General features: G+C 38.3%; 4 protein-coding genes and 1 long non-coding RNA gene across 7 annotated transcripts in view; all 5 read right to left on the reverse strand.

The window, feature by feature from the left end:
* The window catches only part of LOC135494600 (uncharacterized), a 439,372-nt gene that overhangs the window by 336,105 nt on the left and 75,819 nt on the right, over positions 1–27,448 (reverse strand). The window lies entirely within an intron of this gene.
* On the reverse strand, positions 4,543–6,954 carry LOC135494899 (uncharacterized). Its single transcript, XM_064783211.1, has 3 exons — positions 6,537–6,954; positions 5,240–5,402; positions 4,543–5,124 (listed from the first exon to the last, which is right to left on the reverse strand). Exons 1-3 carry the CDS (start codon positions 6,676–6,678, stop codon positions 4,578–4,580), a joined length of 852 nt encoding a protein of 283 aa, XP_064639281.1. The 5' UTR covers positions 6,679–6,954; the 3' UTR covers positions 4,543–4,577.
* Positions 9,055–9,991, reverse strand: LOC135495000 (uncharacterized). Its single transcript, XM_064783386.1, has one exon. It carries the CDS (start codon positions 9,989–9,991, stop codon positions 9,263–9,265), a length of 729 nt encoding a protein of 242 aa, XP_064639456.1. The 3' UTR covers positions 9,055–9,262.
* Positions 21,605–23,379, reverse strand: LOC135495001 (uncharacterized). The gene is made up of 6 exons (XM_064783387.1): positions 23,363–23,379; positions 23,056–23,251; positions 22,637–22,939; positions 22,366–22,524; positions 22,076–22,265; positions 21,605–21,951 (listed from the first exon to the last, which is right to left on the reverse strand). The coding sequence occupies exons 2-6, from the start codon at positions 23,122–23,124 to the stop codon at positions 21,605–21,607; spliced, it is 1,068 nt and encodes a 355-aa protein (XP_064639457.1). The 5' UTR covers positions 23,125–23,251; positions 23,363–23,379.
* Positions 23,393–24,916, reverse strand: LOC135495002 (uncharacterized). The gene is made up of 5 exons (XM_064783388.1): positions 24,686–24,916; positions 24,449–24,549; positions 23,937–24,158; positions 23,575–23,817; positions 23,393–23,438 (listed from the first exon to the last, which is right to left on the reverse strand). The coding sequence occupies exons 1-5, from the start codon at positions 24,914–24,916 to the stop codon at positions 23,393–23,395; spliced, it is 843 nt and encodes a 280-aa protein (XP_064639458.1).

Here is a 27,448-nt window from a genome sequence, read left to right on the forward strand (position 1 = left end):
TAATGACAAACCAGTTGAAATCATGTCTGAGTTATATTGCCAATCATGGCCTCACTAGATCCACATACCATAATCTGTCGGAATAGAATGGGGCCGGACAGTTTTTTCAAGGGGATATTTTCTACCACTACACGGAATTCCGTGATTTCGCATTATACTCTAATCAAAACGATTCGTGTATCCCAGCATTTATTACTAAGATTTATCCGACCAATAAATTACTAAGAAATTAATTTGCTAAGGTTTTTCTTACTAATTTATTACCAATATATAGTTAATTAAATTAGTAATTTAATTGTAATTTAATTTGTCAGATTTAGATCCTGGGTAATGCCATTTTTTGGCCTTCAAAAGAGGCCATCGCGCCACTGCAGCTTGTTCAAAACACTGCGAGTCGAATTATGTGCAGGAAGAAGTAGTTCGACCACAATACGTCAACACTGCGCAAGTTACACTGGCTCCCAGTCTCTGCACGGATTGGTGTTAAAAACCTCTCGCAGGTATTCAAGTGTTTGAAGCATTCCGCGCCATTATATCTAAAATAACTTATTCGTACGTAGGAAGTAACGCAAACAGCGATATATTGTTCGTCAGTCCTCTGTGAGAAACCAGGATAAATCTTGGAAACTGCAGCTTCGCTGATAGTGGACCGCGTGTTTTGAACCAACTTCCAAAATTCATTCAGGACTCAGAAAACATTGACATTTTTAAAACACAGCTGAAAACACACTTAATTCAAAAGATCGTATACCATTGGAGAGTGAGCGCTTGGAGCAAGAACTATGCATGCTTCCCGAAATTAGTGGCTTGCATTGGAACTAACTTTTCCCCCCTTGTCCGTCATTAACGGCATTCAAGTGTGTTGGTCAACCATGACTACATCCTTTGTCCCTCCATCATAAGGCCTAGTTTCCACTGATTACATCACTATTTCGGACACTCAGCGCCCCATTTCTGGAAAGGTGTATAGTATCATGGAATTGCGCTATATAAAAGACTCAGCATTATTGTTCTTGATCATATGCTGTACATATCTATTTGTTGTTTTTGGATGATTTGGTGACCACACTGTGAAGGAACACGCCTTGGCAACAGTTTCTATAAAGACAAGGTCATCACATGACATCGGGAAAAAAATATCATTTCCTTTTTAAAATCAATTCTGGCACGGTTTTTGTTATAGAGTTAGCAAGAACCGCGGATGTAGAGCAAAGGAATTAGCGAATTGGTATCCAGCTGTTGTTTTCGGGGCAGACCAAGTGGACAACGATGTATTAAGGGGAACAACTGGGATATTATTGGCGCATGCGTATTTGCAATCTGTTTTTTTTCGCATGGAATTTTAGATGATATTAATTTTGTCGATTGTTGATTTAGCTTGGTTATCAATCATATAGTTTGACAAGTGCCAAAACTAAGCTAAATTCGTTATAATTAGCTGATAATAATGATAGTCCACGCCCGATCACGCGCGGGAAAACCTGTTTTGCCAAATAGCGCATACTGTCAATATTCAAAGACAAAATTAATTGAGAAGATCAGTTTAGTTATTAAAGAACTGCAAACGCAGTGCGAATGAACTTTATACTAGATTACTGTTCGAGTTGATCAGACGAGACAAACAAGTAAAACGTCTTTTCGGTTACAAGATAAGCCATTTTCTTGAAAAAATTAAAACAATAAAAATGGCGGATAGCAGGAAATGTTCAACCAAAACAAAATCACGCATAATTAATCAATTCAATCACTTTATGACTTAGTTATACAATACAGAAGTATAGATTTAAACAAAAAATGTATCCTAAGTTTTGTTATATGTAGCCGATTTTGAGGAGAGAGCATTATAGGTAAACCAAACATGCAGCCATTTTGTAGACGCAGACGAAATCCAAACATGAATAAACAGGTAAGGTATTTAAAATAAGACTAATTGTATTAATGCTATTTATCAAATACTGGCGTTATAACAAGAAAACGTGATATTTGAGTTTCAAACGAGAAATCTCGCTTGGGTCTCGAGATCAAGCAAGTGCTCGAGATGAGTTCGAGACTACCACATCGTTGTCCTCTGATGATGTCGTCATAGCATATAGTTGTTGATCCATTTGCTCTTCATCCGTGCAAGAACAAGACGGTCTTTGTCTTACTGAGCATGCATTGTTGTATGCAGATGGAATCAGTTGTTTTCCGACCAATTCGAGTTTCTTTATTGAATGACAGCAATTTTCTGAACTAGCAAATGTTCTTTGTGATCAGTTGAGACTTTTCAAAATTCCAACTTTTTTCAGGTTCATATAGAGGTTTTAAAGAATTATTAATGATTTTCCAAGACAGGCAAATTTAAACGAGTTTTTGAAACATGGTGGAAATGTAGTAGTTAGTAATAGAATACTAGAGTACATGTACCTTTACCAACAATGTATTTCCCTAACAACATACTACGGTAGAATTGAAAACTGTGCATAACTTAAATTCCAGCGACAATGCAGAATGCTTGTCGCATCATTTTTACTTACACATGAGTACATTCTACAACACAATCGTAGCCAGAACAATTAAACAAAATCAAGGTAAGGGCTTCTTTTTTTTAAGAAGGAAAAAGATTAAGTAACCTGATGATGAAGGTTTTCAGAGAAATTGCAAGAAAACGGAGGACATGACATTGGATTTGATGAACATGAATCCAATCTTCAAATAAGGGCGGTCCTACTCATTTCAATTGTGACCTTTCTAGTCTTTCAATTTTTAGGCGACTGTGTATAGCCATAATGGTGCGTTGAGGCCAGTGAAAATTACCAGGCGCCATTGCCATTACATGTATGACAACACCGAAAATTAGTTTACTTTAAGTGGCAAAAGGTCTCGTGTCGAAATAGAAATACTCCTGCAAATACCAACATGTCACTTTGCCTGAGGGAATATTTATATAGCAGATGGAGCGGCGTGTCAGTAATATTAAATGGTCCAAACTTGCCAGCCCGAATATTACAGAATGTAAAAGCCATTAATTTGTCAGAGCAGGGTACCACTTGAGTAAACATAATTGATGGAAATGCACACTTAACTGAGAGAAACACATTTATCGTTGACGTTTGCTTGGCGTCATCAATGTTTTCATTAGATATTATCAACAATGTTAATTGGGTGATTGGATTCGGAGGTTTGCCCAAGGTGCTCGTCATGTTTTTTGTTTTTTTGGTACTCGTAATGTTATTTCTATAATGAAATGTATTGGCAGAAATGGATGACGATTTGGCGTAAAGATGGCATTGTACTTCTGGTGATATATGAATGTTGATATTCGCCGACTCTCGAAAATTGTCCAGACATGATTCTATGAGTGTGACCACATATCTTAGCACACGATTTGCAACGGCATGCGATGAGGTCATCATCACTGCAAAACAGGATGTTCGTCTCGAACTCATCTCGAGACGGGGGAAGTTTTGTAGGTGAGGGGGGGTCTTAGTTTTGTAGGTCTTAGGTCTTAGATCTTAGTTTTGTAGACACCCCAACGTTTCCAGCATTACCAATCCAGCTAACACACACATTTGACATGGAAATATGAGTTAGGCATAAAGGTAACGCACTGGTTATTAGCGATATGGTAATGCGTTGGAAATGAAAGTATTTATAAATACTTCTACGAATGTATAATAGTTTCAGCGAATCTGGTAACAATAGGGCCGTTTACACGGGCACTCAAAAACAACATTCGGATCCGATTGGATCCGCTCCGATTCCAAACCGGATGTGGTCTCAATCTTATGTACCCGTTTACAAGTCCAACAACGATGGGGTATAATCTGGTCTAATGTGGCTGCGCTTTTCTTGGTTCCTACGACAATCCGTTCGATGCTGCGATGGTGTCAGGCTCTCCTGGAGTGTTGGTATCGCGGACGAAAAACAATTATTTACTCCCTTTTGAGGGTAGGAACGATCATCACTGGCAGCGTTCAGTTTCAAAGCGACTTCGCTGTAAACACTATTCTAAGGCCCGTCTCCATTAGAGCGTTTTTGCGCTCGCCGAAAAACGACGCGTTTCTGCGCGTCGTTTTGCGCAGCGGTGGTAATTCTTGGAAGGGGTCTCCATTATCGCGTTTCTTAAGAGCGTTATTCGCGCGTATAAAAAGTGACATGGGCTTGGTCCGGGAACATTCAGTCAAGCCTGGTTCATGGTGAGAGCCACAGTAAACTACAAAAATGCCCGCTTGGTCGTCTGATTCCTCAGATTCTGATATCGAGGTGTTAACCCTTTATGACGGACGAAGGAAGAGGAAACGAAGACATCAGTACTGGGTGCATCCCATCTTGAAGGAAAGAGCAGTATATGGTGAATACCATCATCTTGTGAAGAAACTGTTTGGGTATGAGGACAAGTTTTTCCTGTACTTTCGAATGATGCCTGAACATTTCAACTTGCTTTTGGATAACGTAAAGGGCTACATAACGAAGGAATACACGGCATTCAGGAGGCCGATTGGACGTGAGGAACGACTAGCAATATGTTTGAGGTAAGAAAGTAATTTTCATCAAATTTTTAATCAATTGTTGTTCCATACAAACATTTCTGGAAGTTACATTAAATTTGGAGCATTCCAATTTGTCGAATTGCTTGATTGTTGTTGCATCTGGCCCATACCCATGCACGAACCAACATTGGAGAAGCCGGTCGAGGTGGATGGGTTACCCTGGATATGCTGGGATGCTTGGTTGCCACTGCTCCCGTAGATTACATGCATTTCGGCCTCATGCACTAAACCATGAATTTTGAACATGATGCTGGATCTAATTTGTGGCGGAAACTTTTTGATACTCGCAATCATTGATTTCATAAAGTCAGAAATATTTTCATCCTCATCCGGTTGTTTTGGCTTCTTTTCATTCTTGCTTTTGATGTAAGAAACTATGGCGTCATCCACCTCAGATGCTGGTTTTGAAGCCTTTTTCTTTTGTTGGCATCTGGGTTTTGGTGCAGCGAATGTTTCTGGTTGTTTGTCATTGTATTCCGATGAGGTTCCATCACCCAACTCGAGTTCGTCTTCGACATTGATATTATCAATCGGAATATCATCGCCTGCTTCAATTGTATCTGTATCAAGGTCCTCAAGATTGCCAGAAGACCTGCAATACAAAGAAATATATTATCAAGGAGCTGAGCTACATGTATAACATTTCATTGACATATCCTATTGTGCTATCATACATTGTAATGTGATTGAAATTTTTTTTTACGTACTTGCGGTTCTCCATATGTGGCCTCAGGAACTCCAACATCTTTGCATACTTGTATTCCTTCTTGGGTTTCGTCCTGCCCTGACCACTTTTCGGTATGGGAATGGCATCTAAATATTTCCTAATAGCGTCGCGGACACTCTTCCACTTCGTCTTCGCAAGTCCAACTTGAACGTTATAAAAAGAAATTATTGTTAAAACATTTTTTACTATCATGATTTCAGGTTCCTCGCCACCGGAGATTCGTACAAGACCATTGCCTTCAGCTACTACGTTGGAGTACATACCGTATCGAAAATTATTCAGGAAACGTGCCAGGCTATTTGGGATGCTCTGCAGCCAATGTATATGCCACAACCAAACAGAGCGCAATGGGAAGACATAGCAGATGGGTTTGGACGCAAATGGCAATTTCCCTGTTGCCTGGGAGCGATGGATGGCAAGCACGTACAGATTTTTGCACCAGCAAATTCTGGGACTTTGTACTTTAATTACAAGAAAACCTTTTCTGTGGTACTGCTTGCACTTGTTGACTGGAACTATTGCTTCACAGTCATTGACGTCGGCAGCTACGGTTCAAATAGTGATGGGGGAATCTTCAAAAGGAGTACCCTTGGTAAGAAACTGATGAATGGGACCCTCGAGATCCCAGCTAACAAATGCCTTCCTGGGGCAGAACAACGAGTCGAACCAGTTCCACACGTCGTGGTAGGGGATGAGGCATTTCCGGCTATGGAAAACCTCCTTCGCCCTTTCCCTGGAAAGAACTTAAGGGACGATCAAAGAATTTTCAATTATCGGCTTTCCAGGGCCAGAAGGATATCAGAAAATGCCTTCGGTATCCTTGCTAATCGGTGGAGGCTCTACCATCGGAAAATTCCTTTGAGCGCTGAAAGTGTTGATATTGTTGTGAAGGCCACTTGTGTATTGCACAACATGTTACAGAACAGGGGTGTTCCAGTTCCTGTCAGACCAGTTACGAATGATGTCACGCCTGACGAAGAGGATACGTGTGATGGAATCCTGAACGATTGGGAAAAATCTGGCCATCGGCAAAAGAAAGATGCTCTCATGGTCCGAGAAGCGTACAAGGACTACTTTAGTTCTAGAGCTGGGGCAGTTCCTTGGCAAAACCAAGTGTGTTTCGGGGAGGACTAGAAAGTTGGCGACCACTAGAGACTGAAAGCTGCAAACCTCCAAGGTGGGGGTCCATGGTCTGGTGGGGGTGGTACACGGACTGAGTGGGGCGGGGCTCTCAACTTCTGTTAAATCAATATGCTTCAAAATAAACTTGAACTTACCTGTTAAATTAGCTTTATCACCAATTTGCTTCCATACCCTTTCTTTCCTTTCAGTATCTTTGAATTCGGCTAGGGACTTATCATATATCATTGGGTGCTTTTCGATCTCAAAAATGAGTCTTTCTATCAAGTCACCTGGCATGATGCTCCCTACAACCACAACTGCACAGTCCGAGTGCTTTCAGGGGGCAATGCACGGAATAAAGTGGATATGACTGAATTTATGTGTCAAATGACCGCCGAGTAAATACGCTTTGAATGCTATTTTTGCATTCTTATTTAATCCGCCGGCGGTGTCCGTCGAGCAGAAATTGATTAAGTTATCCGCTACGCTCTTGTGGATAGGGGTAAAGGAAAATCAATTAGAGCAATCGAAGCGGATTTCCGCGCGTATAATCGCGTCGTCGTGCGACGCGCAAAAACGCTCTAATGGAGACAGGCTTCCTTTGTACTGATTAGTCGCTCGAGATGTGGAGCAAATCGAAAACCGCATCATCGCACCATTTACCCTTCACCATTATACGAATTGATTAAAGTGCAAGAGAGAAATCAAGAGAAATGTGAAAGTATAACAAGGATCTGTCAATGTTGGTGCGCGAAAACCACATGATTTTAATGTCCGGAATTGCCGATGTACGAAAATGCTTCAACACGCATGCGTACAGGTAAATTTAGATCCACATTACACTATACAAACCTGATCGCGTTTACGCGACCAATTTGGATCAGGACCAATGAGAACTAGACCCGATAAGTCCCGATGAAAAAAAAACCCGATGATATTTCATCGGGTTTTTGCTGGCGTATGTAAACGGCTTTATAGATTGCATTAGCAAGATAGGTAACACTTGACAGAAACGCAGCACTACCGACTGTCACAGTAACAAGTTAGGTCTTGCAGAAACGCGTTCCCAAAACGGGCAATTGTCCGGACTTTGTCCAGCACCACAATGTTTTCTTCAAAATAGGCTTTATTTTCATCCGTATTCACAATTCTTTTTCACCCTCTACCACGTTTTTTCCTTGTTTACCCAATTTCCTTTGTTTTTCTGATGATCCTGCGCGCTCCCTATCTTTTATCCAGTAAGCCAGCTTAAAGTATTGCTCGATCACCAGGCACAGCAGATTTTGACCCTTCAATGGGTGAGGTCAAGTCTTGAGTAAAACCGGATTGAGTTAACTTTGAGTTTACATTGAGTTAACCTGAGCTCTTTACCCCAGATACAGGTAAACTCTGAGTAAACTCTTAGTATACCTTAGGGTAACTCTAAAGTAACTATAAGATAACTCCTTAGTAACCCTTGGGAATTCCCCATTTCTACACACAGATTCCTTGAATCTTTACTCTGATAAGCACATGCTTCATGTGCATGCTCTATGTCATAAGCAGTGCTACTTGTATTATTCCGAAGTACAGACACACAGAAAGAAGTATGACTGCCTCCAGTATGGACCAAGGGAAGAAAAGATTTCGTTGGAATGAACAGAAAATGATCGAGGCTCTAAGTTACCTCACTGATAATCATGAACGGTTCAAGCAGGCCAAAAGAAATCAAACAGTTAGTGAGTTTTTCAATGAGGTAGGAGATCTTTTTTCTGTGGCAGGAACTGTTGTTGAAAACATGGTCAAAAACCTGGCTAAAGAGTTCCGTACGGTCATCAAGGAGAACATGAAGTCGGGGACTGGCACTGATGAACTACGGCCAAGTCTGAAATTGAGGGACTCGGAGGAACTTTTTGATTGCTTTCAGACTTACTATGACTTGTACTTTCCAAAAGGGGGAGCAGCACGTCCAGATGTCGTCATTACACCAACATCTGGTGTAGTCAGACCAGTCCAACTTTTCAAGGCGGGAAAGAAACGGTCCATCAGCCCATGCCCATCATCAGTAGATTTGGGAGACGAAGATTTGGAGATTGACGAGGGGCCTGTTGCATGTAGTAGTCGCAGTTCTACCCCCACAGCCTCTGGATCTGCACGTGTGACAACTCAAGGTCGTGAAAAAGCTACAACAAGTTCAGGATCAAAGAAAGCAAAGCCTGATCTCCTGGATTCAGCTGTTAATGCGCAAGAGAAATACCTGGAGATACTGCAGAAACAAAATGCAATCCTTCAATCCCTTGTTGGGGAAGTTCGCTTGATCAGGGAAGCATTTGCTCACTCCACTGGAATCCAGTTTGAAACGTTGTCTTGGATAACGTTTCGGATATGGATTAAAACATTTCGATTGATCGAGAGAAACTTCTTTGAAAGAACAAGTTATTTTCTCGTTTATGATACATAACTGTGCTAAATACAGGATACTTACAGGACATTCCTACATTCCGATAAAGACGCGTCTCATTCATAAAACTGGTAAAAACACAAACTGATGGTGTGTAACATTTAGCAAGAGTATTTGCGATTGGACATTTTTCTGTTCACTGGCGTATCCATGAGTAATTATCAATATCATGATTAATTAAGAATGATTCTTGATTCTATCCACTGATTAGCACTTGCCTTAATCATATTTTGTACCGGCATATTTTAGTTGTTTCTCGTGTAGAGGTAAGAAATGAAAGCAAAAATATTTTTTGATGGAAGATAATCACCGTCTTTAGAGTACAGGTTGTGCATTTTGCTTAGAGTTTTTATTGAACAAAGTTCAGAGTTAATACAAACTATTATCTTTGTTTTCTATAACTTAGTAATTAGGTTCATCTTGGGGTTGTGACCACAGATGTTACCCCAAGAAATTGGTGTATCGATTATGTAACACACAAGTTGCAATGGTACATTTGGCAGCAAATAAGGGGCCATACTTGGCAGGATACCTATTCTCCTTCATTTGATTCATGCGCCATTTGAGTTCAGATGCCCCAATGGTACGTTCAACAATTTGACGAATTCTGGTACAGCGATTGTTGAAAGCGAACTGGTCTGGTTGAAGGTTATTTCCTATAAATGGGACCAAAACAGCAGGATGCAAATTCCGGTAAGCAGCATCACCAAGCACAACATCATCGTCCGGAAGTTGATCCAAGTATCTCATGAAGTCATCACCCCATTCTGTAGCAGTCTTGTCATGTGTTGCTCCTGGAAGCCCTGTGATGAGATGACGTACTCTGCCAAACTTGTCAACAATATACTGGGTGTTTATAGAGTCACAGCTTTTACCAGGCCGGCCACAGTAGTAAGCGTCTCCAGCATGATCTGGACGCTGAATTTTTATGATTACACCATCCAAATACATGACAACATGTTTTTCAACACCATCTATATCCTGAAGGCTAGTGCTTAACTGGTCAAGTTCTTCCCTCCGTGGAAATGCAATGTGCTCGCCAGCTATATCCATAAAGAAGTCTGAAACTTCCCTACTGTGTAATATGGCTGTTGATTTGGCTATACCCTGTGTGTATCCAATTTGTCGGTGGTAGCCACCAGAGGCCAAATACAGCAAAAATGTCTCCATTCTCTTCACAGAGAATAAATACCTCCTGTTTCCTCCTCCTTGTTGTTGTCTCCAATTATGGTATTCCGCACATATTTCATCGAATTGTCCATCTGTTAGCCGTAAATGTCTGTGCACCGGTTCTTCACTATAAGCTGGCCTCCTAAAATAATTCTCATGCCTTTGTTGGGCAAGAGCATGAACATAGACTGGCATAAAAAACATGTCTGACAGGTTCTTTCTTGCCTCCAAATGGTTACCCCAAACTTGACTTCTTTCCGAGTAAACTATGAGTTAACACCCATAGTGTAAAGATTACCCTAATGCATTTTTCCTTCTACTTTTAACAAAGATGGCTGCTTTGCTCAGGTAGACTTTACCCTGGGGTATAATTTGAGTAAAAATTACCAACTTACCAGCTTTTACTCCGGGTTAACTCAAGGGTAAACTTTACCCTCGGAGAGAAGTCAAGTTTTGAGTTTATTAGGGGTTACCTTTACCCTAGGGTAAACATCTGAGGGTTATCTTTACTTTACTCAAAACTTGACCTCACCCAGTGTCATTATACAATATTTGTTTCTGTATTTTTGGAATGCCTTCAGATATTCATCTGCGATTTTCGCGTCGAGCCCAAATTAGCAGTTTCATATCACACATGAATGCCATCATTACGATATTTTTCAGAAAGTGTAAAAGTAATGGACTGATAAATTGCCTTCCAGTTTCTGAGGGGGTTACCCGATGTATCCATTATCTGCGCTATCATACGCTTCAATGCCATGCCTGAAAATTCACCACATTATCTGAATTGTATTTTTCAGTCCACATTCCTCCTTTTGGCATGTTTGCTAGTGGCGGCCTTGGTCACTTCAGGCTCTGGATGTGACCCCAGATGCGTTGAGGCCCAGCGATCGTGCACAGGTACTAAGGACAGATGCATAAAAACCTTCCGAATATGCTGCTGGAGAGCATACATCTGCAAGACTAAGAAGTACGTCAGATATGAAAACAAGGTCATCAAACTAAACTGCTGATGTGGAAGCACAACAGCGCCATATTGTTAATGCTAAAGTTATGGCCACGTGACTAAAAAAGTGTGTGGCAGAAACGAATGCGAGCGATTTGGGGTGTCTTTACTTCCGGATATTTTCGAAGCTGACATCCTATGTGACCGAGCAATTAAGACGAAGCAAAGTACATTTGTTTTGACAGATATTGGAATACTTTACTAAGAAACGTCAACTGCCTGACCTTTGACACTAAATCCATCCTATGCTTTGATCAAAATCTTGTTTATTTAACGGCAACGCTGAAACAATATTCGAAACAAAATCTAAATGTCAGAGAGATTATCCAAATTACCTTTGTAACTTCTTTACCATGGAAATATCACGTTTTCCACCATTTCACCATTATAGTTGCCACAGTGACGAATAAAAAACAATGTTACTGTTGCTTAGATTCAGTGTGGTACCAGTAGTTGTATATTAATGTGAATACTGAAAGGGTCAGTAAATGATGAGTTTTTCAATAAAGAGTCTGGTCACGGCAAGTTTATTAAATTCATTGGATCCCATGCACAGCTCTCTCTAACAATTTACTGGGATTCACAATGAACCCATATCAATTCAGCTACAAACTGAGCCGAAGTGCAATACAATAATAGAACGACCATAGTGTCGATGTTTTCTTTCCTTGTGATTCCGAGGCGTTAAATGCAAAGGTTATTAGAGGCAACATTTTGAAGAAAACGGTAAATTACTGATACTGCAATTTTTGAAGCATCATCCAAATGGCAGTAAGAATGATAATAATGAGGTGATAGGAATAATAGGTATTTTGAAGCCATTTTGACCAAAGCCCTTACAGGCCTTTTGTCTCAAAAAGGCTTAGAAACCCCTAAGAACCAGCCAACCCATTATTATCATTCTTAGGGAATACTACAGCTCAATGGGTTATTTCCTTAAAATAAATGGCCTTTTTACTGTCTTCATTATCCAAAACTGAAGGAAAAATTCAAGTAAATTAAATGTATTATCCAATAGCAAATCAACATAAAAGTAAATTCACCTATGACTTCTTTAATTTAGAAGTAACTGTTAACAGTAACAATTTCTTCCGCCTACAAGAAACTAAGATAACACCTGGGTTTTTGAGCCTGAAAAATAAGAAAGACTGTCTGCGACTGGAAAAGAATTCATTATCGTTTTACCAGAACCAATTTAACATGGCTGTTTGGTTTGCTACTACCGGTTGTGGTATTTCAATAGATGATCACTTGAATCACAGTGACTCATTGATAAGGTCAATTTACAGATTTCATGTTTACTATCAAATATTGAAGATCATGAAGAATCTAGAGATACCAATTCCAGGTGAAAGTGATTTCAATGAGACAAACAAAAACATTAACCGTAGGAAACTAGGAGGGTTATTGAGTGAATTTGGTTTAAAAGACGAATATGATTTCTCAGTGTTTGAAAGTAATGAGGGGTGGACTTCCTGGAGTGTACCGGATTACAACCCGAACATAACTGATCCCGGATATTACATCAATGATTCTAAAATCAATTTCTTCCTCATGCAAGTTCACGAGAATAGAATGCCACCAATGTTCAGTAAAGACTGGGATGCTGGAATGGCTAATTTCAAATATCCAGATACTTTCATCAAGGATCATGTCAGGAGACACAAGAATGTATTTGATGTAATTACACAAAATGAATGTCAAACCTATCAACAATTCATGATATTTAAATCAAATGGTTTCTCTAATCCTGGAATAGAGAGGTTGAATGACACAATAAGAACATATGTTTACTGTATTCTGGGTGCTCAGGCGTTGACCAGAACACCAATAATTGGAGTACCGGGTACAGAATTGGATGCTCAGAAGGAATTTAACAAACTATTAAAGGACTCGATTAATCAACATCCTGATATTCCCACTTCAATTCAAAGATACCAAAAAGCAGTGAGTGACACTCATACAAGACTAGATTATGTAATAGCACCAGGATTGTATGTCATAGGGTCAAATATGGTACTCGTTATTGGTAAGCTGGATAACTACAATAATAACATTTTAATAGCACCAAAAAATGCTAAACCTGGTAAGAATGACATTAACCACAAAAAGACCTTACCACCACCACTGATGGAAGGAAATAGTTCTAAGAAAATAAGAGTTAAGAGTAGTGTTGATACTGTCAAGACCAGTCATACACCAAAGAGTAATGTTGATTCACCAAAAACAACTGAAACATCAAAGAATACTCCTACTACTAAACGGAACACCAAAGTTGAGAGGGAGGATGATACTCATGAAACAATTAAATTCATGCTTTACTCAGTTGTTGGTACATTGATTGTTGTTATGGTTAGATAAATAAGTAATTATGGCTGAAGGAGGTGAAGATTATGAAATGGATGATTACGAACATAATTACATTCATAATGTGGATGATCCTGATACAGGTGAAACCAATAGAATTTTTCAAGATGACAGCACAACATACAACACAGGTAATACAAATCTTACTACTGAAACTTCATTCATTACAACTCCAGATAGAGCAAGAGGTAATGTCCCTGAATTGATGGAAAAGGAGTTAAGTTACGCTGAAGTAGAGGATAAACTTGCAAAAGCATTGAAAGGGACGTTATGGAAATATGACCCTAACAAACTGAGTAATCTAGCATCACGTATTTATGTGTACAACAAATATCCTTGCTTCTTACCAACAGATGAAGAACTCGCAAACTTTACAGAACCACAAAAGAAAAATATTGAACCAGTCACTAATCCTTTTAATAAACAGAAATACTGGATCATTCCTTTAACTAAGGGTGATGGTAAATTCTTTGCTGAAAGCACATTAAAGTATAAGTTTGGTACTAATTTTGTTAATTATTTAAAAGGTATGATTGCACCTGATGAACCAGCACCTATGGTAGGACCTAGAATGGCACCTATGGAAGGCCAGGAACCAGTAAGTCAACCACAACCGGTATCAACTCAAGCTGTTGAAACACAGTCACTAATTAATGAGGTAAACAGTTCAAACCAACCAATAGATAAACTGATAGATGCTACTGATGAAGAATTAAGGGCATTTGGTTTTACAGAATACGCTTTGAGAAAACTTAGAGGGTTAAAAGAGGCTGGTGATGATCTAGCTGCAGTAAGGATGGATAAGGACATGCAAATAGAGGAATTAGAAAAAAAACTTAATAATTTAACAAGAGACTATGTAAAGTATGTAGAAGAAGGTTCTAAAGATACGGGGGAGTTGAAAAAGCAAATAGATGAACTAAATGACAAATTGCATGAGGAAATGTCAAAGGTATGGAGGTAAGACAATGACAGGGAGTCACAAACTAGAAGAATTAAACGTTTAATTGTTGATGTTCTAAAGAAACCAGATTCAACTATTCCTCTAAAGGACAGAATAAAGTTACTTTTTAAGACGTATGGTGTAACCATTAGCCCCATAATAACAGCTGTTGTAATGACATTTACAACTCTAGGTCTCTGTATCAGTAGTGCTTTAAGTGGTGCCACTAAATCTGTAAAACAAACTTTAGGACCAGACCCAACTCCAGGACCAGACCCAACTCTAGGACCTACACCAGAACCTGGGCCAGGACCAAAACCATCAATATCAGATAAAGTAAAAGAAGGTCTCAAGAAGTTTGCTGAATGGCTAAAAGAACTGGCCAAGAAATCAGCTGCGGCGTTACCTGGAATAATAGGGTCTTTAGTTTCATTTCTACTGAAAACAGTTGGTGCTGCTGTTGGCTTTCTAGCTGAACATCTGATCATAGCAGTTATTGCTATTGTGAGCTCCATAATCTATGGTTTAATTGGGGGTGTTAAAGCCTTAAAATTACGTAAAAGGTCTTAGATGACCTTCTATCAAAAACAATGTTTAAAAAAATAATTATCATGTAAATATGAATAAATACATCTCATTAAAAGATTATTATTCTAGTGAGTGGAACAATGAGAATCTTAAAGGATTCATTCGTCCTAGGGCCATGGATAGAAATTTCAGTGAAGAAAATGACAGCAAGAATTATGACAGTGGGAAATTTGATAAGCCTACTGAGACACACAAAGTAGTCCTGCCAAGAATGAAAGAATATGACGTCAGTACCAACACTAATGCCCAATTCTGCCGTAATTGCAAACGTTGGACACTTTTTGAGTATCAAAAAAATTAAATTTAGCCAGGAACGCCGCTAAAACTGTGAAGTATCAATTCTGCATTGTTTGTAATGCAAACAGTTATGATGATGATTTTAAGACTCTTGAGATCAATATTGACAACAAGATTCGTTATTTTGACATTATTCTTAGAAAGCTTGGATGTAGACGTTTGTCTGAATCGGTTCTCAAATATTTAAAGGACTTTGTGGAAGTGTATTTACAGTGCTACTTTTCAAGTCACAGAAAATGTCTTAGTAAGCAGAGATATGAAAGTACAGTCCACTTAGCTTTAAAAATGGGTATTAACACTCTCCCCTCTAAGTTACGGGAAAAGGGGTTACATGGCGAGGCCATACTTGTTGCATTTCACTGTGGGGAATATGACTGATTTCTTGCCATTGAATTTATCAACAGGGCTATTGGTAAACCCCAATTAACAGATGAGAATATCACTGACCTTAGACTAGTGTACTATGCTTTCCTTAGATTTCTGCATTACTGTGGTGTGAAGGTCACAATTAACTACAAGGTATTTTTACACCAAGCCTTTAAAACGATGAAAATTGATTATGTAATATTTATACCTTTTTTAACCAACAAGGAGCGAGTTAATGATTTGGAGAGATTATGGTATGATTTCACTCAAAGTATTTTCTTCCAGAATTACAAGGTTGAGAAGGAATATGACCAGGATATTGACAAGCAGTTTGACGTTTTATTGAGTGCTAGTGCAGGTCGAGACATTAACTGCATCAGTAGTATTAAGTTAGCACCAGCTAGTGTTAAGTGCAATAAACTTGTGAAAACAGCATTTTGCACTTAACACTCATTTTTCTATTATTTTAAATGAACAATCAGCAAATGAATAGTCTGACATCATCTGTAATTGAACAACAAATGAAACATATTGGTGTTATCAATCAAAACCCAGTCGGACGCAGTCCTGAGAGCATAGCTCGAGTCGGGGCTTCTAACCAACAGAACACTGGTAGTTACCAACAGAACACTGGTAGTTACCAACAGAACAGTACTAACTTTCAACAGAACTGCACTACAAATCAACAAGTTTCAGACAAGCAGTTGAATAGTTCAAATTTAGTTACTCCTAGTCAAGGAATAGTCAATTCTAGTTGCCAACTAGGATCAACTAGCAATCAACAAGGTTCAAGTAGCAATCAACAAAATTTGAACTATTTGACTGATAGTGGCCTTAAAGCCAAACAAGACTTAGAAATTTTAGTTGCAACTGAGAAAAGCAAGTATTTACTTAATAAACAACTAACTTTAAATGACTTAGATACTATGACAGAAAAGGAACTCTTAAAACACCATAGAATCTACATGACAAAGATGGCTGCCAGACTTAATGATTCTTTGGGTAAGACAGTACTTAAAGCTTACACTAAATTATCAAGGTGGTTATTACCAATAGATGACGAGGATGATCTTTACCATGACCTCAGAAATGATTACATCGTTACCAATGAACTTGACAAATGCCTTGGATGGTTCAGTATCAAAATGGGAGCATTGACGGCACTTGCTTCAACAACACTTATTACTTTAGGCCATTGTCATGAGGAATCATCAATGAATACACCAAATATGACTGTCTCTGAATGTGACAAACCAATAGATGAAAGTCTAGATATCACAGATAGTGATGATAAAGAAGACTAAATTAACCTGGTCATGAGATCATATTTCGAATTTATTCGGCCAATATAAATGGAACTTGAAACTGTAACTGATACTACTAAAGTTTCAGTGTCTAAGAAACCTCGATCAGAGAAACAATTAGCATGGTCTAGAGAACTGGGTAGAAGATCTCAGGAATTTAAGATGATAAAAAAGGATAAGACGACATTTAAAGTACAGTACTCCTCCCCAAACAACAGAGTTGTGGAAAAGGAGGAAGAAGAAGTAGAGGAAGAAGAACCACAATCTCAAAATACTGATGTATCACTGCATGAATCTACCAGTAATACCTATGTCTATGTAGGTTTAGGTGCAATTATTTTAGCATCATTTATCATGTTTAAGAAACTTCCTAAAAAATTAAGTAAAGAGCAGCGATCAGGCTTGAATGAAGCAGTCATGAAGGGATCACTCAGGAAGGGGTCAATTAGCCCTCTTGTTAAACCTGTAGTTAAAGAGAAGAAATGTACTATTCCTTTAATGGAATGATCTCATCAGGTGGTCCGAGGTGCTTGTCTTCACCACAAGAGTTTAACTCTATTCTTAACTCTAAAGAAACCTCTGTTCCTCTGAAATTAACTAGCTTACCATTCTCATCAGTGATTTCGAATTTTATGTGATTAGTACACTTATTTATCGTTTTCTTACAATTCGGTTCGTATCGCTGCATTTTTATTTGGTCACCATCTTCTACAGGTATGATGCAGAAAATGTCAGATGGTTTATTGTTGTAGAGGGTCTTAGCTTTGTCAACCAAATTAGCTTGCAGGAATAGATATTTCCTGTAAAAGTTGAGTGGTCTTGTGGAGTGGTATTTTCCTTTCTTGGTGAATTTAGTTTGCTTAAAGCCAAACCACTCATTCACCACTGTGAGCTGTTTTTTTATCAACTCTCTTATGGTTTTGCTTATTTGAAAACCTTCTGTGTTTCTCTCAATCTTGATTTTTTCATTTTTATCTAACTTGTCTACTTTCAGAGGGTACTCTTTATCCTCTGTAAGTTCAAGGGTTATGTAATTATTGTTATCACAGTAAATTTTCATGTGGCTAATTCCAATTTCTTTTATGTATTTTTGCCATACCTCACAAAACTCACTTAAACTAAAATGTCGAGAGTATGGAAATGTGTATTTAGTAATGGTGTCTTTAGTTGTGGTAGATTCATTTTCCAAATGCCGTTCGCAAATTTTCATGACTTCCTTTTCAAGTGTATCTGTTTCAAGTCCAGGAGCAAATAATGTCCTAAATTCATCCATACACCATTATTGTTTATCTACGGGCTCATTTGTTGTAATTCCGGTTATTTCGACTAGAAATGAGAAAATCCTGACTCCCTCTGGTAGAAAATCACCTGTCCACCATGAATTGTAAAAGGTTATCGATTTCAAAGTAATGGATTTTATGTCTAATTGGTCTGTTAAGTAGTACTCAAATTTGGCTTCATTACATTCTTGTTCACTGATTATGAAGTCCATTTCTATTTAATTCAAGAGATTTATTGAATTTGATAAATTTTAGTCTAATAAAATAGAATGACTGATAGGTACATATCATACAATAATATGGCCATTCACAGGAGAACCAAAGGTCACCTGACCAAATTAAATCCGGATTATGTCCCTATTGCTCAACCCCGAGCCCCATCACTGATCACTAAAAGTATGGATAAGAAACTTGCATTTGAGGAAAATGAGCTAGATGGCATAAAGAAAGTGAGTGGAGGAGAAATAGTAAAACAATTTGGCAAGCCTGTAGTCACCATTAGTTTGAAGATTGACAGAGAAGCTAAACAAGTGTATGAATACAGAGATAAATTAGAGGAGGTATTATTTCAACTCAATGATTACCATCACAAAATAAGCATATCAGTATTTGCTCAGTTTGATCGTCAAGGTGAAAGTGTAACACACCCCATACAGTCTCCAATGGAAAGCATAATTTCAAGGAACCAGGCAATTTATGCCATAACCAACCAGTTAAACTACATTAAGACACAGATTGAGGAAAGGTACTTTCAAGGGTCTGGACTTACACTGAACAAAATAGAGTCTTGTAACATGACCATCTGTTCTTACAAGAGGTGTAAAGGTGGTCATTACACTAAATTACCATTTAAAACAAAAGCTGTAATCAATGTGGAGTCGAATGACAATAAATGTTTTCTCTGGTCTTTATTGGCCGCTAAATATCTAAAAGAAAATCCTGAGAGTACACTCAATATCACTACTGATATGCTAGAAATGACTTCGTCACGAGAACAGAGTTCGAAAACTACTGATATCAAAATAGACTCAGTTCCTGTATGTATTCAAAAGGATATCCCTAAGATAGAGAGTGATAATAATCTCAAAATTAATGTGTTCAAGTTAGAGAACGAATGGGCTAAAAGCATTTATGCCGCAAAACTAGAACCTCTCTACCTGTCCAAGAATTATGACGATGATGATGTCATTGATCTGCTCTATTTCAAGGACCATTTCATGTACATAAGAGACATCAATCTTTTCTTCAGGTCACTCGCTCATAGAGTGTATCTTTGCAGGAGATGCATGAATTACTTTTACAGGAAGTCTACACTAGACAATCATAAAAAGAAATGTGGAGAACACGATTACTGTAAGATCAGTCTGCCTCCACCTAACAGTAAATGGTCACAGCTTAAATTTGAAAAACACTCATTTAAAAATAGAGTTCCCTTTGTAATCTATGCTGATTTCGAAGCGATAAGCACAACAGTCAATGATAACACAACTCAGACAGATACCACTGTTACCACTAAAAAACTATTCAAACAACATGCATCAGCTGCTGGTGTTTATGTTCACTCAGACTACCCACAACTTTACAGTAGCCAGTATGTGTCTCACAGGGGTGCTGATGTTGTAGATGTGTTCTGTAACTGGTTAATCAGGCTGGAAGAACAATTCTCTAATTTATTGAACTGTAACTTTCCTCTAACAATGACAGATGAAGACTCGAGCTCTGCTCTCAGGACGAAGTCCGACTGGCATAAATATCAATTAGAAACACAATGTTATTACTGTAATCAACCTTTAGGATATGACAAGGTCAAGGATCACGATCACTACAGTGGTAGATATCGAGGTGCTTCTCACAGCTCATGCAATTTGAATGAAAATAAAGCCATGTTCGTTCCAGTATTTTTTCACAATCTTAGTAATTATGATTCACACCTGTTTATCAAAGACTTAATGACTAAACTACCGAAGTACAAGAAACTGAAATTACTTGCCAAAACAGCAGAGGAATACATCTCATTTCAGTTCGGTTGTTTCAGGTTTTTGGACTCGTACAGATTCATGCAGTCCAGTTTAGACAACATAACCAAATCAATGCTGGATGATGACTTTAAAATTACGAGACAGAAGTTCCCAAATACCATTGATTTTAAACTATTGAGGAAGAAGGGTTCAGTACCTTACTCTTTTTACACATCACATGAAAGCTACAATGTCACTTACCTAGAAAAGTCTATGTTTTTGACGAATTGAAAAATGAAATGGCACCTGATTCTGCCTATGATGAGGCTAAGGTAATATGGGATCATTTCAAGATCAGGAATCACGGTGAGTTCATTGACCTCTACCTCAAAACTGATGTGATCCTTTTAGCTGATTTATTTGAGAAATTCAGGGATGTCAATTTGAACTACTTTCAGATAGATCCATGTCACTGTTACTTGGCACCAGGCCTAACCTGGCAAGCTGGTTTGAAGTACACATGAATAAACCTAGAACTACTGACTGATCACGGCGGTTCAGTGTGTGTGTTTTAGTTTCTAGGCCATAGTAATTACCTATCGCATTCCAATGATCTTGACTGGCTTACTTGGAGTTCAGACAATCAACTGCTGACCTCGCATGACTGGGGCTCACATATTATTCTATTTTTACTTGCTTCCTGGATGGGGTTACCAAGGTGGGACAGTGTGTGTCTTGAAATAGACATTCCAGGCTATTACTGGGTGTTTGAATCACTGCAATCGGTTCAGTAGTTACTGAGCTACAAGCAAGTGAACTTCTGCGAGTATTTTTCTGCATGTAAATTATGCGTGTTTTAATTAATCTTTTGATGACTGATCTCTGGTTCTTATGAACACAATTTAGTTACCATAATCAAGAGAATATTTTCATCTTTCAGAAACAGTAAAAACTTTGGTGTTAGGATTTACTTCCCTGATCAACTTTTGCAATTGAAAGTTGCTCCATTTCAGTCTGTGACCGCTTGCACATCAAATGTTGGCATTATTGGTCAATGTATACTGTGGGTAATATTGATGTTTAACAGTGTTACAATGGTGTATAAAATGACAGAAACATTCATTATGTATTTAAATATCAAATGAACAGGTTTTTGTAAATTTGACAGCAAAAACATAGTACGTTAAACCACTACTTTTAATATCTGAAATTAAAAAATCTGATGATGAAATGTCTGGAAATCAAATTCATTATTGGTTATAACAAATGAACTCCATCGAAGCCACACAATGCACAAACTTACATTGTAATCAATATCATAATCTTCTTTCTGTTAAAACCGAAATTCCCAGAAGAATTAAAACTGATATTGTATAAATTCACACAACGAACATAAGGTGCAATAGCTTTAAGCACAGAATAAAATAGAAAACTGACAGATCACACTTCAGATCAGGCATTCAATTCAGTATTCAATCACCAAGCAGGTTTATAAGTGTTCAAACTAGTCATCCAAATTGTCTGTCTTCTTAAGCTTTCCTGTTCCCTTTTTCTGATTCGATCCGCACACCTCGGCTCCCTTCTTCTTCAGTTCTGGATGGTTGTGAGTATGGTGCTCTTTTAGGATAGAAGCATACTTTTGAAGTTTGTTCGAAACTGCACAGTTAATCCTCTGAATTCTGTTAATTTCTGCATGGATTGACTCGCCGCCTTGTTCCCCCATCAGACCCATACCAAAGCCCCATAACTTTATCCATGCAACAACATGGTCTTCAAGAAAATGAAGCTTTGGGAAGATTCTTCCTTTGAGTCGTCTTCGGTAGAAATTCAGATATTTCTGAATGCACACTTCTGAAAAAAACAAGGTTTTATTCTTATGAATGTTATAATCTATACTGAAATCAAAATCGCAATGATTCAATGAATATCAAACACAGTAAATTAACTGACTCATCAAAATGATGTAAGTATTTACCGATCATCTGTATCTCGTCTTCAGGGACTGGCTTGGCGTGGCCAACCTTCTCATGAACTTCAGAAAGCAAGGAATTCAGGGTGTTGAATTTTTCAGCAATAACTTCAGCCTTTTGGTTAATGTCAGCGTCACCACTTAGTTCTGCTGTTTTTTCCATAAGACTTGTTCCTAGATCTTCAAAGACTACAGGCTAAAAGAAACGAAAGAATAATATTAATTACTTTACCATTTAGGTTATATTAAGGAGTGTAAGAAATTTAAATCCATTGATATCAGTGTGATGGGCTTACCTTGAGGTAATGTGCGCAGTGATTTCCAATCAAGCTTTTCCCATGATAGGCTTGTCTGCAGATATTGTGTCGGTTCAGCACGACATCCAGCTCTGATGCCACCTTCCCTGTTCCTTTATGTAACACAGCAGTTTTTTGCAAGTCTGTCTTTTCTTTTTCCTGAAAAAAAGATGCCGGTACATGGTGAAAATATATTGGAAATTGTTATTGAATACACCCAACCTGGTACTGTTTCTCAATGAACTAACAATGAAACTGTTTGTATACTCACAAGCTTTTCTATTCTTTTTTCTAATGATCTTTTGTCTCCAGTTTGCTGAGCAAGCTGTCCTATTGTGGTATTCTCATCATACTGTTCAAGAACAGCTTTCTTCCGGCTGATTCTGCTTTCTAATTTCTGTAAGCGCCTTACACTCTCAACATAGGTGGCATAAAGGCCTTCCTCATTGGTAAGACCACCATGCCTGGCCTGGTCTTCTGCAATTAGCAGATCGAGGGTGTGGCATTCCTCTTCTAGCATTTCATGGTGCTTCTTAACAACACCCAGCAGAATGTGGAGGTAGGGGACACACACCTAAAAAAGAACAAAATGCTTGCAGGTAAAATGAATAACCAATAATAAAGTTTTTTTATGAAATTAAATGTGTTAAGCATTTGTTTCAAGTCATTGAAGTGAAACTGATCCCTTACCTGGTTTAAACGAATACCAATTAGTTTTTCATTGATGACATTGTTGTAGTTTTTGGCATCTTTTATCATCCCCTTTCCTTCATTCAAGAATCGACGGTGATCACGAGTTAATGTGTGCTTTGATCGTTTTGCTGCATGTCCTCTTGCACCCAACGGAGTTGACTGGTCACTTCACACCAAAGGCAGGGATGACGACCTAAAAATCAGATTGGCAACTTCTGATTGTTTCATATGATACATAATATAGAAATATATAAGTGTTTTGACAGCATACAATGTAGAAAATACAACATATTGTTTTGCTTACCAGATGCTCCGCTTAGCCCGTAAACCTTAGTTAAAAACTCGTAGTCGCCAAAAGGAACATTCTGATTTCCTTGTCGCTGAAAGTAAAAAAGAATACTATCAAAAAACATGCCAGATTTTGCCCGAAACGGAGGGAGCTTGGGTAAAAACTGAGTGCTACTAGTAAAGGTATAATATAAATTAAAAAGAAATATAGTCGAAATAAGGACCTACCTCCATGCAGAGAGTCGCAGATTTTTTAGGTCTTCCTTGAACCTGTCAAAGGCTATCTGCAAGTTCGTGTAACTGTCGCTGCCTTCATAATAGCAATATACAGTTGTATTTGCAGCAGCATTTGGGTTCTCCACATTTGCTATTTGGAACTCTAGCTTGACTGTGTCCCCTCCCTTATCACCGCCAATCTTTAACCAAATCTCATCTTTTGGCATGTTTCCATGCCACCTCAAATTACCAAGCCTGCAAAATAGACATACTACCGTTACAAGTACCAAAGTGTGTGATGAAATTGAGAAGTTAAATGGCAAAAAGAGGAACTTTCAATTTGCAGGGAAATGGATAATTATGCTGGGACTTACTTAAGATGGGCATCCAAGTGATCACAGACCAAGTTTTCCAGGCTAACTGCATATGCGTATGGAGCCTTCCTTAGGGTGTAACCACCAATGCTGTCGGGAGAATGGTCATCTCTCACTTGGAACAAAACCATCTCTGCACGGATGTTGTCACCTACAAGTGATTTCTGTAAATCTCTTGCCGCCCCTTCGCCTTCATATTTGACCCCTATTGCTTTGAAAAACCTGTAGAGAATAAAATAAGAAACATGTATTCTGAACAATATTTATATTTTAAACAAACTCTAACTTTCAGAAATTCGGAAAACGATGCTATTATAAACTGATCATACTTTTTTAACTTTCTTGACCGTCTCCAAGAAAGACCAACCGTCGATTTCATTGCCAATTGCAGATGTCTTTCCAATTTGGCGACTTTAAGTCCTGCATGGTCTAGTATTAGCTGCTTCGATATTTTGGTCTTGACACGGAGCTCTCTTCCAAGTTGCAGAAGAGACTTCCCTCCACTGACGAACTTGCGTGTTTTTTCAATCTCTCTTGATTGCAAACGTTTTATAGGAGAAGATACCTTGTCAGTTGGCTTGCGAGGTTTGATGTGTTTGTTAAAACACATCGGCTGTAATCAGGATGAATCAACTTGTAAATAGTATTTTGACTATTGGTACTCGCAGAGTTTCAAATCAACAGACTGAATTGGGTACTTGAGAAAATTTGAAATAACATTTTCATGAACAAAAAGGAATTATACATACCTGGCCTCCAGTTTTACACACTAGAAATTTCTTGTTGGCAGATGACTGGAGTTTCCTGCGGACAAGGCTAGTCAACAGGCATTCTTCCTCCGGACCTAGTGGTGTTGTCTTTGCTTGTCCATGGAGGAATGCTATTCTAGGTTGTGGTTCTGCCATGACAGGAGTGTGTGGTTCTGGCATGTCAGGTTGTGCTTGTGGTTCTGGCATGTCAGGTTCTTGTGGGTCTGGCATGTCAGGTTCGGGAATGTGTGCAGGAGTGGATGGCGGAGTAGAAATTTGTGGAAAACCAAGAATGCTGTCATTTTCAGGGGTTTTCTTGCACTCATGTTTTTGAATATGATTCAGGTTATTTTGAACACCACAGAGTTTACATTGTACTTTCAAGTGCAATACCTGTCAGGAACCGATTTAATATCACAGAAACTAATTTTACTTTTACAATCAGGGCAACTGATTGTACTGAGCCTTGCGTTGCAAAACAAAACGCTTAAACAAGATGAACAAAATACATGCTGGCATGGGGTTATGACTGACTGGGGGTGATATATGTTCGAACACACACAGCAAATAAAAGTAGAACTTAATTCCTCTGATAAACCGACAATTTCATATTCACCTAACAGGGGAATACGTTGTTCATGAGCTGGAAATAAATGCTGAAAAATCCCATCTGCTGCATCTTCTAGAACAAAGTCTAGTTTCTTCTTACTGGGTCGCCCTGCTTTCTTTTTTTCTCTCGCATTACACCCACCCCTTTTATAAATAGCAACTTTGACACAGACTTTACATGACTCCTCAGTTGGAAGGAATGGAGTGAATAACCGCTCATTATCAGCAGCCAAAACTCTCTGCTCTGCAACTACAGATGAATCTGGTGAATATTTCTTCATGAAGATATAGCACAGCATGCACAATTTATCTGGGTGTTGCCCTGCAACGTCACACCGAATATCTAAACACCAGGTGGAAGAAATCCCTCCTACATAGTTATTGCACAAAAGAGGTGACTTTCTTTTCTGAACTTGACTTGGTGATTGTGCTGGTCTCAGACATATTCTGCACACCCTATTAATATTGTTCAAATGAGTAATTTGATCGTGCATGGTGAAAAAGGGGTTAAAATGACATATTACAATGCAATGATATCAAAATAATGCATGCAACAAACAATGAAACAACAAAAAGAAAACATATCAACATGAAATCAAGCTTAAAGAAAAGGAAAAGACACAAAATTTACAAGAGTAGTGAAAAATCTACTTACAGGTACCTTGACAATGGGTGTTCAAAATAACCTTGAATTCATGAAATATCCAAATCCTAACAGACTAATGCTGATATATTCCGAAATTTGAGGATATCCTTTATTGAATAAAAGAAACAAAATTGGCCTCAGAACCAGAGAACCCCCCAAAATTTTATGCTAGATTATCCACTTTCATGAGGAAACCACACATAATCCAATGCTACAGTCATGCCACGTGTAAACCACTTTTAAGAATGAGAAGCAAGAAAAGAATTTGACCTTAATGATCAGATATGTGATACGGGAAGCAGTAAACAAGAAAACACAAAGTTCACTTAGAGACAAACATTTATTAGTCATTAGAAGTGGCAGACCTCACACTATTCTATTCATGGCCGCCATTTTGAAACAAAGGTATTGCCAAGGAGATGACAGTGACCCCGTTTCCGCTGATGATTATCACTGCTGTGGCCTAGAAAACTAAAACACACAATTTGTGGTGATTTGAACCGCCGTGTGATACCAACATCTTACTTACTTTTGAGAAAGCAATACGAGGTGGAATTTCGGGTGTTATGGGAACAAGACATGTCAAGGCAGATGAACACCACAAACTACTCTACGTAGACGCAAACAATCTTTACGGATGGTCCATGATGGAACCTCAACCCTATGGTAGTTTTGAAATGATAGATATTGATCCACTTAACATGAATGTTATCAGTAAAGAGCAGATTATGGCAATTCCAAGTGATAGTGAAGTAGGCTACTTCTTAGAGGTTGATTTGGAGTATCCAGGAAATATTAAATTTAAGTCAAGGAACTTTCCATTCTGTCCCGAATCTCTCTTTATTGAAGATGATGAATTAAGTCCTTACCAGAGAGAGTTACTGGGCGATGATAAAATATCAAATGTAGAGAAACTAATACTAACACAAAAGGATAAAACTAATTACATAGTGCATTACAGAATGCTACAATTTTACCTCAAGCACGGAATGGTACTTAAGAGGGTTCATTCGGTGATATGTTTTAAACAATCAAAGTGGTTAGCACCATACATTGATTTTAATACTAAAAGACGTATGGATTCTAAGACTGATTTTGAGAAAGACTATTTCAAGCTCATGAATAATGCTTTCTACGGAAAGACTTGTGAGAATGTAAGGAACAGGGTGGAAATAGAATTGGTAACGGACGGGGAGAGAGCCAGGAGTGTAATGGCCAATCCCAGGTTTTCATCGATATGCGTATTTGACGAACAGAATGCTGCTATTAGCATGAGGAAAACATCAATGAAATTCAACAAACCAATCTACATAGGAGCTTCAGTACTTGAATTGTCTAATTATTAATGTATGAATTCTATTATGAAGTTCTTCAACCGTACTTGGTGAGAAAAATATTGAACTACTGTATCTAGATACAGATTCCTTTGTACTTAACATTAATACTGATGACTTAACTAAAGACTTAAAGGAGTTGAAACACTATTTTGACTTCAGTAATTATCAAAA

This window comes from Lineus longissimus, chromosome 10 (assembly GCF_910592395.1).
Source record: "Lineus longissimus chromosome 10, tnLinLong1.2, whole genome shotgun sequence".
In the NCBI taxonomy this organism is placed as follows: Eukaryota; Metazoa; Nemertea; class Pilidiophora; order Heteronemertea; family Lineidae; genus Lineus; species Lineus longissimus.